Source organism: Vanellus vanellus (assembly GCF_965231255.1).
Source record: "Vanellus vanellus genome assembly, chromosome: 8".
Lineage (NCBI taxonomy): Eukaryota > Metazoa > Chordata > Aves > Charadriiformes > Charadriidae > Vanellus > Vanellus vanellus.
Window position 1 is genome coordinate 15,477,676 of NC_138913.1, and position 14,603 is coordinate 15,492,278.

The 14,603-nt window shown below is 54.7% G+C and overlaps 1 protein-coding gene across 1 annotated transcript; it reads right to left on the reverse strand.

Moving 5' to 3' along the window:
- Positions 1 to 956: 956 nt before the first annotated feature.
- Positions 957 to 5,038, reverse strand: APOD (apolipoprotein D; the record flags this gene model as incomplete). The annotated part of the gene is made up of 4 exons (XM_082487446.1): positions 957 to 1,192; positions 2,606 to 2,694; positions 4,499 to 4,620; positions 4,916 to 5,038. 4 exons carry the CDS (start codon positions 5,036 to 5,038, stop codon positions 957 to 959), a joined length of 570 nt encoding a protein of 189 aa, XP_082343572.1.
- Positions 5,039 to 14,603: the final 9,565 nt, after the last annotated feature.

Below are 14,603 nucleotides of genomic sequence, written 5' to 3' on the forward strand. Positions count from 1 at the left end.
GGTACAAAAGCCCCGAAGCAGATATTTTGATTTCATTTTTAATGAGTTGCATCAATGCTATTCAAGCAGAGTTGTCGCGGTGCCCGGTGAACACCCACCAGAGCAGATGCAGGGCCAGCAGGCACTTGGCACGTACAAAAGCGGTGAGCGGGGTGTCAGGCAGAGCCTGCCGTCTCTCCGTGTTTGGGGAAAAGCCTGGGGAGGAGAGGACAAGGGAGCAGACCCGTCTCTCTGTCTGCTTACGGGTACTCTCAGAGCTGACCCCTTGGGTGCGCAGGACCAGTCCCACTTGAGGCAAGTCACATACAGACAGTGGAGATGGGGTGATACTGAATTTCTGGACATTTTTAGACTTCTCAGACTTTAAATACAAAAGGCCACATCTGATTTCTGGCGAGGAGGTCTGCTGACTTGGCAGTAACACACACCTGCAGGCCTGTGCCATTCAAGACCCCCGGTCTCAGTTCCCAGGCTGCAGAACAACCCCCGGTGTCTGGAGGTTGCCGCTGGGAAGGCAGTGCCCATGATGTAGCTCAGACACCATTAGACTCCTACCAGGCCCAGAAGCATCAAGACAAAAATGGGAAACAAACCTGGGGGCACATGATGAAAAGTTTTCCCCCAGGACTAATACTTTCACATCACATCTCATGCCCTTTTGCATCCACATACTGGAGGACTCTCAGCAACAGCAGAGCTTCACGTCTGCACTTCAGGGTTTCTTTTCTTCACCCATTAGTTTTGAATCAGTCAGTTACTCTGCAAAAGTCAGATCGAGACAAAAAAGGGGGGAGAGCAATAGAGGACATGACAGCAAGGAGTAACTCAGGGCTGGCAAACTACTGTTAGCGGAAGGATTATTGCATTTCTCTGTTACATAGAGAAATTCTAATGGATAATAAAGAAAGCAACAAAGTTCATTGCTGGCCTGGCACTGTGTCACTGCATACTGGGAGTTACATCTCCGGAGGGCAGTTAACTTGATCCGTGGGCATCATTTTCTCAGTGTCAATCTTGTAGGACTGGAGAACGCTCTTCAGGTGCTCCACAGTTTCCGGGTGCATGTCTGGAGCTCTTGACATAATCCAGGCGTAGTCAATGTGGAAGAGCCAGAGGATGTTAGTGCAGGAGTAAACCAGCGAGTAGTTTTCATAGTCGGTGGAGATGACCCAATAAGGGGCAGAAGGCATGACTAGGAGAAAGAAAGGCACTGTGAATGCCATGGGGGTAACCCACTCTGGACCACTCTGCAGCACTAGAGCTGTGGCTCCTGCTGCTGTTCCCACTTTTGCTGCTCCTGAGCTGCATAATTGTGGTCAGTACAGGGAGCTACAATTGATAAAAGCCCCAGCCAGGGAGGTCTTGCTCTAAAGTTAACACTATGACCTGAACAGCTCGGCTAGGCCACTGACTACCAGCCCAGCTTGTACCTGTGTGAGGGTGCTTGCTGGCGGGAAGGAGCTGTAGGGCTGGGAGCGGACACCAGTGATCTGAGGAGCACAAACCACCACCTCCCTCCCCGCCAGTTTGGCTCAGCCCATCCTACCGACACCAGCCACCTGGGCCAAATTCTGTTCTCCATCAGGCTGCTGTGCCCAAAGCAACTGCACTGATGAGGAACAGCCACTCCAGCTTCAAACTGTCAGGCAGAAGGCAGAGGTGGGTCCAGCAGGCAGGCGTAAGTGCCCTGGGATTTATTTCTGGTGCACTCAGTAATGCTGGGCGCTGCTCTCTGAGGCTCGTGTCCAGTGAGGGTGATTGGGGCTGCACCCTCTGCGGGCGAATTGGCTGCGGGTCATGCCTCAGCAGCGCATAATTAAGCCTGGCTGTGCTCATGAACAATAATTGCATCTCCTTTGCAAGTACCCCTGCTCCACCCATTTCTCCAAATACCCCGTCTGTGCAAGTGCTATGAAACGGCCAAGGAAAAGGGGTGAGGGAGCAGAGTAAAAAGGGAGCTGAGGGGAGACTTCTGCTCGCCTTCCAAGTGTTGCTGTGGACAAAGTGCTGTGCGACGTGAATAAAATGCACTGCCCCTCGGCAGGCCCCTGTCGTGTGTTACATTGACAAGGGAAGGAAAAGCAAACAAAACCACATTAGTAACAGTTATAAAGGGCACTTGTAAGGAGAGGCAGGGTGGGCTAATAGCTATACAGCTGTGTTCCGAAAAACAAGCCTATTCCTGGCCCTTGCAGCAGCTGTGGGGCTGCCACCCCCACTTCTCCCCCCTCCCGGTCCCCATCTGTGAAACAACCTGGAGGGACGGTAATGCTGCTCATCTTTCTTGCTTTGAGACCAGTTGGTGAAGAGTGCTCTACCACTGTGGGGGCCGTTGCTGTAGCTGATGTATAAATATCACCAAACCGCTACCTGCTGATCACATCTGTCCTAACCCTTTGCCATTGCCCCATCCCCCATCGAGCTGCACTTAAGTCACCGGGGCAGCTTCTCCTCTTGCTTTGCTAGTTTTGCAGCCCTGGTGACACGCAGTGGTGCCTGCTACGTGCAGGCGCTGCCCTCCCGCCGTGCCTGGACCACCGCAATGCTGAGGCCGGAGGGGACCGGGGAGCCGGTGGGGATGCAAGCATCCCAGCCACACACTTACACCAGTTAAAGCGGACGCCCAGCTTGGCCGGCTCTTTTACATCCATGTGCATGATTTCTCCTTCCACTTCGTTGACTTTGCCACTGGAACTAAGTGGAAAACGACAAGGCGAGAAATAAAATCAGGTGAGTTTGAAATCACATTATGTTTTGATTCCACTAAATCATCCCTTCTGACGCATCCACCTGCCAAGAGGAAACATGTACTGCAAACCACAGCATCCCCGGAGGAATAGCTCGCCGCTGGGGATGGTTTCAGCAGCACCCAGGGCACACCAGGTCCTGGGCCAGGCGCAACAGGGCAAATGGTCTCCCAGGTTAAACCACCCCATCACCCCAGGGTGCCTCTCTCCAAGTGCCCCTGCCAGCGGGGTGCCCTTCAGTGCCACGGGGACGGTGACAAAGAGGGAGATCAAGCCCCCTCTGCACAGGATGGGAGGATCCCAGCACTGACCTCGGACATGCCAGGGAGCAGCTCAGCTCCTGCTAGTTGTGGAAGGCACGTGTTCACGTCTGTTTAATCACCTGCGTTTTTCCCAGGTCATGGCACATTCCTCCGCACACAAATTACCTGTCCCTGCTTGGTGAGCCAGGGTTTGTTTCACTGCTGGTTCAGAGCACTGCCGAGCTGTCAGCAAGCCCCACAACTCGAGCTGCCCATCTTATAATTGCATTTTTCCCTGGATGCCTTGAGAGCTGGACGCTGCCTGTGGGGCAGGAGAATTTCATGCTTCCCTGTGAAGCAGGAACAGCCGAGGAGGCAGAAGCTAAAGCTGCCAGCAGCAGAGGTCAAGGGGCTGGTGCTGGAGTGTGCACAGTGCACACCTGACCCAAAATATCCCTGACATTTCAGGCTCCTGAGCTGCTGCAGTGGTGACTAAATGGTCAGATTAATCTCCTGCAGATTAACGCGGGCGCAAATAGACGGCCAGCTGTTGGCCAGGCGCTGCCCCAGCAGTGGAGCTGCAGAGACGGTGCTGCGCGGTCAGCGGGCGGCATGGACGCTGCTCTCTGCCAGACACAAGGGATGTGTGGCTGTGTTGTTGTTATTGTGAGCCAGAACAAAGTCCCCATGCCATGCCAGGAGCGCAGGGGACAGCGCGGCGTTCGCCGCTCGCTCCTTCTCATTCATTCAGCCACCCACAGCAGCACCCCGCGACAGCCGGGGCTGGTGACGGGAACAGATGGATTAATACCTTCATCAGTCCTTGCAAAAAGCTAGGAGGGCTCGGGATAATTGCAGACTCTCAAGTTTAATAAAGGGAACAACTAGTGCATTCACTTTGCTCACTGATTTTAGCTGGCACTGATTGCTGATCCCCTCACGCAGTTACTACCAGTGCAGGTAAATGCTCCAGAAAAAGGTTGGCAAATATTTGCTTAAGTAAAACTGACCCGTGTGCTTCACCTTCCCTGCCCCTTTTCATCGGGTCCCTTTGCTCTGGAGCAGAGAGGACCACAGGGCACAGGCACCTCTCAGCACACAGGGGCACAAGCTGGTGGCTGCCATCCCATAACCAGCCCCGTGACCCCCCAGGACAGGACCCAGGGCATCCAGCTTCTCGGCCAGCACTGGGGATCACAAACCGGCCAGGGGGGAGACACAAGCTATTTCACACTGGGGTCACCATGTGTATTTGGTCTATTTTCTCACTAATTGCCTTGGACTATGAGACAGAGACCAGCTGAGCCCAGGGCAAGCACCAGCAGAAACCAGAGACCCCCATCTCTGTCGTAACCGCAGCAAAGCCCATTATCCCAGCAGAGCTATCGCAACCAGAGGGTGCCTCCCAGAAACAGACAATTTGGAAAAAAATGCCCACCCAGGACAGCAAGAGAGGTGACAGGAGAGCCACCGCTGCTGCGAGGACATGGCACGAACGCAAACACTTACAGCAGCTCCTTGTTGATCACCTTGAACTTCCCGTTCTCCTTCAGCGAGTAATTTGCCTGGATGCAGCTTCCTTTCTCGAAACTTGAGGGCAGCTTCTCTATCTCATACCATTTCCCCAAATACTGATAGAGGAAAGTCCAGAGAGACGCTTTTAGCACGAGAGGGCTGGGGCAGAGCAGCCTGGCTCATTTGCTGGCAGGGTTTTGCCTGCTGGGTTTGCTCCAGCACCCACCTCCACAGCGCGGGAGGCTGCGGGGGGCTATCAGGCCAAAAAACCCGCTCTGGCGCCTCCAGCACAAGGTGTCAACACCGGACCTGCCAACCCCCGCTATGCACCCGAGCAGTTTGCCATCGGTCCCACCTCCCCTCAGCCTAACTCGCTACCCGCCGTGAGATTTTTTAGAAAGCTTTTCACACCTTGTTGATATCAAAGTCTTCTTGGACTGATGGATCTGGGCACGGTCCCATGTGAAACATCTGGCCTTTGCCAAAGCTGAGGAGGCCGAGCAGGACCGAGAGCCTCACCGCGGTGCCCAGCATGGCTGCGCCGGGATGCAGGCGGGAAGCGGACCTGGGGAGGAGGAAAACAGCTGAGACGTGGCCTCCGTGGAGCAGAACTTTGCCTTGAAATACGGCAAGAAAAGACAGGACATCTGCAGCAGGGCTCCTCGGGGGCGCAGAGAGGAGAAAAGGATCATGAGAAAAGCACGCAGGCACTGTGCCAAATAAGTCCCCAGCCCAAAATGGCCTCAAGCCCTGCCTGTGCTTGGGCTGTGCCCAGCAGCTCTGCAGGCAGCAATGCCTGGTGAGAGCACTTGAACCCATCGCCCACACCTGACACCTAACAAGGTGCAGGGGGGATAAACATCCCCGGACGCGCAGGAGCATCACTGTCTGTCCAGAGCTGAGGCAAGGAGAAATGCAGGGATGTTTACTATAAAATGCTGGAGCAGAAGACACATGCTCCAGAGCCGGGGCAGTGCTGGGGCCCTGGGACATGGGAGCGAGCAGCGTACACATGCAGGAGCCGGCACGGTGAGAGGGATGTCCCCACGTGTGCCAGGGCTGCCTGGTCCTGCAAGGCAGTGGGAAGAGGACAGTGCAGCTGCCTCTGGGGGGTCTTCATGTGCCAGGGTGTTCACAGCACTGCAGGGTGAGGAAGTTGGTTGAGGCTCAAATCAGCATCATGAATCGACCCCTGAAAGCACGCTGCGAGGAGGGAAAGGACACGTTCTCCTGCGGAGCAGAGGCGGGAGCTGTGCAGCTCACCCCTGAGCAGCCCCTGGAGACAGGATGCTGCCCACGTGCTTGAAGCTCCGCTTGGGGCAGGTTGGCACCTACAGACCCTGCACGTGGCTGCTCTGCCTCCTTGGCCAGAAACTCCTCTGCAGGCGTAGCAGTAGCATTTTCCCCAAGTTTAAAAGAAAAGCCCAGCCTGTCTCCAACCACGGGGCACAGGCCCCGCTGCGGACACAAACACAGCTCCCGTTTTGAATCTCTCCATTCAGAAACGTACCTTGGCTGACGAGGTGGAGTGATGCTCTGCGGAGGACCAGGGCTGCAAGGAACAGCTCTGTGGTGAGCTCCCCGCCTCGTCGTTTTATAAGCCTGCTGGGATCATCATTATTCAGCAGCAGCACAAGCCACTCCCTGGTCCTCAATGCGTTTTGTTTTTTTGGCAGGCCAGTCAGCTGCCTTAGATCTGCAGCTGGTATGAAGCTGGAGATGGGCAGCAACTTGGCTGCTCACCCAGGCAAACAAAGGCACCCCACGTGTCTGGGTATCGCTCTGCAGCTGCGGAGCTCCCTGCCCTTTGGCCGCCCACAAGAGCCTCGGACCTGGGTGCACACAGCAGGGGAAGGGGAGAAGTGCCACAGCCTTTGAGAGGGGCTGGGGACAGCAGCGGCTCCCGTCTGTCCCACAGCCATCGCCATGCTCCCGGGGGGATGTGCAGCCTCCTCTGCCGGGGGCCGCTCGAGCCCTCCAGGCCACTGACACGTCCTCGTCCCCATCGCAGTCACTCGCAGGAGTACCTGGATTAAGGAGCGGGAGGCATCACAGGCTCGTCTGGGGAGCTGCAAGACCTCTTGGCAATTTTTCTTCTAGATTTTCAAATCTCATTAGAAGGAAAGATCCCCGTGCAATTAGTTCTGCGCTGACCTGGCAGTTTTTCCAACAGGTGCCCAGCAAATGACTTTGACAGCAGAGCAGCCATCTGTGAAGGCAGCCAGTCCCGAGGGTTATGCAAGGAGAGTTGAGTAACAGACAGGATGCTCTCTGTGTTTAATTGCATTTTATTTTAATCTAATCTCCGTTGAGACTTTCTCTCCAGGTGTGTTTTTACACGCTGCACCGCGTGCCTTACTCACACACGCACACACACACACTCTAGAGCCCCTGGCTGCTCAAATGCCACACCAAGAGTCACAAATAGCTCCGTCCTTTCCCTTACCAGAGCCATGACCTGAAACGTGGCCACAGCCGAGATGCTCCCAGGACCTGGATGGCCATCGCAGCTGAGCATGGCTCATCCAACACAGACTCAGCAGCGCTGGCCAAGGGTGAAGAGCTTCGGGGAGCACCTGATCCATGGCCCCACCAGCAGCACGTGGCACAGGGCAGAGGAGCACACCGGGGCTCTCCCTGCCCGCACCTCAGCGGCTGGGCAGCCACCGCGTGCCTGTCCCTGACAGGGTTGCTTTGGCTGTCCACGTCAAAATCAGAGGTATCCTGCAGACCCTTTGCAAGCCCCAGGTTCATCTGCATCTCTTGTGATACAAACAGGTTAAGCAATCACAAAAACACTGGACAGATGCCCTGACCTGAGTGCCACAAGTGCTGCCATGCCATAGTGCACCGTGGGGGTGAGATCCCTCCCCCCAGAGCAGACCAGCAAGCCCAGATTTTCTCTTGAGATTGGCTGCCTGCGTCCTGCAGGGCAACCAGAAGAGAAAGTGCTGCAGAACGGCCAGCCTTGACCTCAGCAGAGCATTTGCCCTGCACACGTGAGGACAAGCACATGGAGATGTGTCGGTGTGTGTATCCACATCTGCACATGGAGCACTGCTGCAGGATGGAGCAAGGACTCCCTGGCTGTGATGGCAGTGTTTTGCCCTTGGATGGAGCAGTTCTGATGAAGCTTTTTGCCCTGCTGTGGCAGGAGGGGTTTGCACTCGCCATGACACCCAGGCACTGCCCAGCACCCAAGGGTGGCCCTGCAGTGCTGGCCCTGCCGGTGCTGCGCCCGGGTGGCCGGGCACTGCAATTTTGGCTCCCAGCACCCTGCGGCCAAGGTCACACCAGAGCAGCAAAGTGTTGACCCAGCCATGCTCCATGAAACCTGCTGCAGGAATACGCATTCACCTGGGATGTGGCCAGGAGGCGATGAGGGGCCAGGAACCAGCAAGAAAGAGCTCATACTCCTGAGCCCCAGTGAGAGTGGAGATGGCACGTGGGGTGGGCTTTGCTGTAGCCGTCAGCTCCCTCGCAGCCAGCACCAACAGCAGTGGGAGCAAACCTATGTCTCGATAAGAGACACGGGGGTCCCACCTCCAGCCGAAGGCAGCATCTTCAGAAGCCCAGGGGATGCAATGCCTGGAGCCCTGCTCCTCTGCCAGCCAAGGGGTGTCCCACAGTGCCAAGGCACCGCACGCCTTGAAGCAGATATGATGAGAGCCGACAGCCGAGCTTGCTGCCGGCCGCTGGGATCTGTCTCCACGCGAGCGCTGGCTGCACCTTCCCCAGGGGCGCATTTCTGGGCTCTGCCCAGGTACCTGCTGCTGCCGTGCTGGAACGGGGCCGGGTCGGGCTCTTGCAGCTGAGTCCCTGCTCAGGCCACCCGGCCAGGACGTGTTCAGCAGCCATCCCACCTCCAGCACCCACTGGCACCGCTCGCCCGCACAGACCAGGGCCCTGCTCCACCTCGTTAGCCCGGAGCAGGACTCTGCTCCCGAACCCGTCCACCCTCAGTGCACACCAGAGCAAGGGTTTGGGGGAAAAGCATAACCTCATAATTGCACCTAATTGTGGGGTGGGGAGAAGTCATCTCCACCTGGTAAGCAGTTTGTACCCTGGAGCAGAGGAGGGGAGGCACATCAAAGTGCAGGAAGCCGGAGCAGGGGTGGGAGGAGAGGAAGGAGGAGACCTTGGGGGGGGGGAGGGGGGAACCAGGGCAAAGAGGGGTGGCTCTGAATGCTTCATGCAAGAATGAAGCCTCCCCTACATTTCTGGGCGATGAGGCAGCTGCCAGGCAGGTGTACGGGGTGCGTGTACGGCACGCAGAGGGTGAAGTGCCACAGGGGCTGGAGGACAAGGCGGCGCGGATGGGGTGTGTGGGCAGCGTGCACAGGCGGGGAGGCAGGAGCGGTGGCAAAGCACACACGGGGTGAGGCGGCACGGTCTACGCAGAACGTCCAGGGGTGGGCAGGTGAGGCCATCCTGTGCGTGGGGCACATGTGCGCGTGGGGTCAGGCAGCAGAATGTCCAGGGCACGTACAGATGGACTACATCTTGTCACCCAGTTGTCCGTTTCAGAGTCAAGGCTCAGCTGGCCCGAGGGAGAGCAGGCAATGGCACAGAGTGCTGCCAGCAAAGAAAAAACCCTCGTTAGAATAAGCTGGAGCTGCAGATAAAATCTGAGGGCTGGGACAGCCCAGTGCCACACCGCCCCTGAAGCTCTCCCCACAGATAACCTGGCTTAGTGCAGAAGTGAGACTGTCCCATCGTGCACACCAGGCCACCCTGAAATCAGCTCCTGGCACCCCGGAGAAAGGCCATTTTACCACGCTGTGTCCTCCAGCTGGGATTGCAGCAGCTGCAGAGAAGCCCCTGGCAACTCTGCGCCTTGGGATGGGAGAGCAGCCGGAGTGGCACCATCATCTCAACCCTGTGACGAGATCCGGTCCAGGCCTTGACATTACTTAGGACAGCCTTGAAACTGCCCAAGCTCTCACCAGTGGGAAAATCCTCTGGTGGAGGCACTGCAGGGACCAGGAGCTCCGGGTACACCCTTTGCTCGTGGGACACCACCAGCTCCAGCCCTAGGAGCCACTAGCCCAGGGCTCCCTGCCTGTGCCTGTGAGGACGCTTTGATCTCCACATGGTGTCTGTGCAACCCAAAAGCACAGGGGCTGGAGAGCTGCCACAGTCATCGCCATTTTGCACTATTTTGTATGAACAGATCCTGCCTTCAGGCGTGCTGCCTTTGAAGCCTTTGAGTGCTGGAGGCTCTCATCGAGGCATCACGTCCTGGGACCCAGGATGTCCTGGGAGTCCTGAGACTCCCACCATGGAGACGCCATTGTTTGCATGGACAACCTGCCTCAGGAGATGCCTTCCCTCCTTTCTCTGTCTTATCTCCTGCAAATTAATGGGGGGGGGGGGGGGGTGGGGGGTGTTTGTTTGTTTTGTTTTGTTTTGTTTTGTTTTTCTAAAGGAAACGGGGCTTTGGGCTGGCCAGACAAGTTGCCACATGTATACAGACACAAAAATGAACTTGTAGGAGACAAGACAGAGAAAGGGAAGGCAGGTGGGAATTTTCCTCTGTTTCTAGGAGTGGCAGAAAGTGCTTTGAAATCTGTTCATGCAAAATGGTGTAAAATTTCAAATTACAGTTATGACACTAAAGGAAGTAAACAGACTCTGGAAGCGTGAACTGGCCTCTGGGATGTGGGAACTCAGTCCTAGGCAAGTCTACGAATGGTGCTGTGATTCATGTATATACAATTAGTTAGTAGCTCTCCACCCTGGAAATTATCCAATTATGTATTCAAAACACAAGAAACCAAAGAGAGATCTTTTAAGAAAACTAAAAAAGTTATTATTATTCAAGGGACAAACCCTGTTGTGCAGGACCAGCAGCGGTTCTGGCTGGGCTCTGAGGAAGGCTCCCTGACCTGCTTGGCACTGCTGCCGAGGTCCAAGTCTGCGGAGAGAGGAGCCAGAGGGATCCCTAGTCTTCTGAAAGTAGAAAAAACAAAACAGAGAGAAGAAAAACATGGCCAAAGAGGTACGAAAGAGACAGCAGGCCAGTCTCTACAGCCAGAACTACACTGCAGAGCTGGAGCTGGACCAGTGATACAGCTTTGGCCCGGAGGCGTCGCACCGCTGCGGGTGTGCTCACCATAAACACCAGAGTTCAAGCAGCGCATTTAATCCTGGCTTTTCAGTATGTCCCAAAAATGCCCTGCACTAGGGTCAGCCTTACACTGCTAAATAAGGTAACTTTTTTTTAATTTATTTATCTTGCTGCTGGGTTATCACAGCATACCCTACCAGGCAGGGCAGGCGATCAGCCAGGTTTCATTCTCCCTGCGAGGAGCGCGGAATTGTGCAGCAGAAGGGGGCAGAGTAGGACTTCTCCAGTGGATGCAGGAGCGGATCCCGCGGGCGATTCCAGACTCCCGTGGGCCCCTGGCTGCGAATGCCGGCTCGGGTTTAGTGCCGCTGGGGCTGGGGGCCCTGGCTGCCGTGGCTTGCCTCAGGATGCTGTGAAAAATGTCATTAAACATACCACAGAGCGCCTTCTGCAAAGGGGCTTTCTGTTCTCCCAGAGCAGCCGCAGCGATCTGCTCACGGCATCTCCAGCTCTGTCTGAGAGATGCCCAAGTAAGGCTATTTAAAGCCCACAGCCCTATTTTCTGCAGCTAAACCGTATTTCGGCACCTGAGCCCAGGAATGCTTTAATGCAGTTACACGATTTTATTTTCTGTGACCTATACACAACCTACATCTTCCGCGCAATATAGATTTATAACGTGTGGGTAACTGCAGCTCTGCTCACAGAAAGAGAACAGAATGCAGTGCATCAAGAAATGCAATTGAGAAATCTGCAGATCATGCCGTCCTGCCAGCCGAGCGAGGAGCCCTTCAGCAGGGACGTGGGCTCTCCTGCTGTGGGAGCATTTCGGAGCCACCTTCGAGTCAGCATCTGGCATCAGCTACCAGGAGTGCAGGAATCACGCATGGACCCTGAGATATCCCCTGTTCACACCCTGCAAGGCTGTTTTGTATCTGTTTTATATGCGTGCCAGGAAGATCTGGATCTGAGGGCAGCACTTTGGCGCTGATGGACTTCTCCAACAGCCAGCACAGTGTTTCCAACCCCCATCTCTGAGCCCCCCTATCTCACACCACAGGTCAGAGGAGAATTTTAAGCATCCCTTTCCTGAAAGAGCAAGTCACATCCCTCCGCAGAGGCTGCAGAGCGCAAAGACACCGGCATATGTGTTTGGCTTTGCCCATGAATAGCTGCACTGAGGCCACCGAGCCTGAGCACACACGCCTGGCGTTGAAACACAGGCCTAAGTGTTCGATAGATGGGAGTTTACATTATACAGGAAATAAATAACATAAATTCAGCGGTCATTGCTCTGACTTTGTTTCAATACATAGTTGCAGTCTGAAACGGCACAGAGATACTATTCATAGTGAGTTTCATTCAAACAAGTTAGGAGATTTTAGGAGTTATTAGTTTAGACAGTGTTAAAAATGCTTTTATCTGCGCTGCACGCCGGGGATAGCAGCCAGGCATGCATGTCAGCGTGAAGAGACCTGGGGTGAGACAAGGGATGCTTTATCCAATTAACTCCAATTTTTCTGAACACAGATGTCACACCTTACATTCCCAGCCGTAATTATTGTTGCAAAATGGAAAGTGGATAGAATAGAGCAAAATCTTCCCACACCAGGACACATGCACAGGAGTGTAGGAACTTTCTTGGGATGCAATGGAGCAACCTGGGGCTGGTTTTGAGTCTGTCAGTGCCCATATGCAGGCAGAGCTGGAAGCCAGCTCCTGGCCCCTGCCCCTGCCTGTAGGCAGGGAGAGCTGCCTGCACCAGCTGCCAGACCCGGCTGTGCCGAGTGACCCCCAAGCTGGGGTCTTCCCGCTCCTGTTAGCGCTGCAGGGGGGCAGAGGCCACCAGGTACAGGCATTCCCAAAGCTTGAGGGAACCAGGCAGCTCACAGGTGGCTCAGGGGTGGAAATGTGCCAGTGGTGCCAAAAAGAAGGTCCAAATGTGCTTTTGGGGAATTAGTCTCAGGGACTCACTTGTCGATAAAGGTGTGCAGCAAAAAGGTATATGCAGGGAGGGGATGAGGTTGGGACATAGTTTGGGGGCTGAGAGCGTGTGAGGAAGACAGGGAGGAGAGGTGCTTCCAGCGTGAGCTTGTGGTGTGGCAGCAGGTCCTGGTAAAAGCACCGGTACCATCCCCATACCAGTGCTGGCCCCAAGAAAAGTCAGTGCTGGAGTCATTGGTTGGGACAGACAGACCACTGCACCCACCAGATGACTCTGTCCTGCACCTCCTCTAAGCCACCTCGTGCTGCAGAGCCCAGCCACTGCACCATCTCGTCCTCTTTAAAGACGGCCATTGCCACCTCAAAGCCTTTCCCCGAGTCCCCAGGCAGATTTTCTGCAGGCACTTTCCCATTATCAAAGTGCACCTTGGCTGTACTGGAGCACCTGATTCTCATCTTTGGAGGGCTGCCAGGGTAAGCACCTGCACAAGCATTCATGCGCTGCTTTCTATAGGAAGGGGAGCCATATAGCCATACTCCAGACACACAGTGGATGTCTCCAGTGGGACGCAGGGACTGCCATGTCCCTCCCTGCAGTAGGTGATGGAGCCGTGTGGTCTTAGCAGGGTGCATTCCCTCTCCCAACGGCTCCCTTGTTAGTCACGCTTCCTGGAGCAACGGTTGCATCTCATTAGAGTTGGGAATGGAAGGTGCTTTGCTGTGCTCCGAATGCTTCAACACCCCTGAGCAGGCAGAAACCAGGAAGGAGACGCAAGGACGCGCGGTGCTGGCAGCCTGCTGACCGATTGTCATAGTAACCCTGGTTAAAGTCCCACCAGGAAAAACACTTCTCCTACAGGAGTTGACCCCAGAAGGTGACAAGTACCACCAGCACCCCTGGAAGCACGATCGCTCCGGCAAGGAGGCCCTGGAGTTATGCAGTAAGAGACGACGTAGAGCTTTCCCCCAAGCTGCAGGTCAAGGTCCCTGTGGGGTGATGGTTAACCTCAGTGCCCGTTTAAAAGCAGCATAACAGTGTTAATGTCTGCCCTCAACCCTGGCACCTTCCTCCCTGGGGCTATAAAAGTTCAGAGGACTTTATAAGCCACTTGTAGCAGCTTTCACGTGGAAGACTAGAGATGCCACATTTTTTCATTCTACAACAAAAAGTAATTCAGCCTACGGAAAGGGGGATAACACCTACTCTGGCATCAGTCACAACAACAAAATGAATCAAACAGCACCGCATTTCATTGCAATGTATACTTTTTGGTTTTCCACTTTACAATCCAGGCAGGGTGGTGGCAAAGATGGCTGGGATGGCAAGGGAGCTTGGCACAGAGTGATTTTTTTCAGGACACTTAGCGAGCCAGTGGCAGGGCCAGGACCAGAAGTGCTGGATCTCAGTCCCAGGCAGGAGTCTTTCCAATATACCATTGAAACAGACCAGCTCTTACCTGGTTACTCCCCCAAACGCCTTCTCTACAGTCAAAGCAGAGATTCTTTCTTTCATTTTACCTGTTTCTGCTTTTATTGGTATCTTGACAAACAGTGAAGGAAGATCTGCCAGACTTTCAGGTGACCAGAGCTGCTCCAGTTGCGTGCTGGAATTTGCAAGGACTGCGAAACTTCACTGCTCTTCACAGCATCATCTGCCAGGTCCTGCATGAGAAAGAGTTTTCATACAAGTGGTCCAAACACCTGATACGACATGCTTGGGGGGTGGACCACCTTGTGCCATGCTGGCTGGGAAAAGGCAGGCACAGAGGAAGAGTGAGGAATGGATAGGCAGACCAAACACCACCGTGTGTTCTTCAAAGCAAACCCATTAAGCTCATGGTATTGGGGCCAATTTCGCAATGCAAGGGCTACGAATCTGCAAAGCTGGCAACGGCATAGCAGTATCACTGAGTCTTAGAAACCCTCACTCTTAAAAACACAGATATTTTTCCAAAAGGCCAGAAAGTTTCAGACTTTCTCCATATCAGTTCCTTAGGGCTGGAAGATGCCTAGTGGATGATCTGATAATGATGTGCTTTATAAGAAAAAAGTCAAGAAAAATGCCTCCCTGACCATACCCATGGG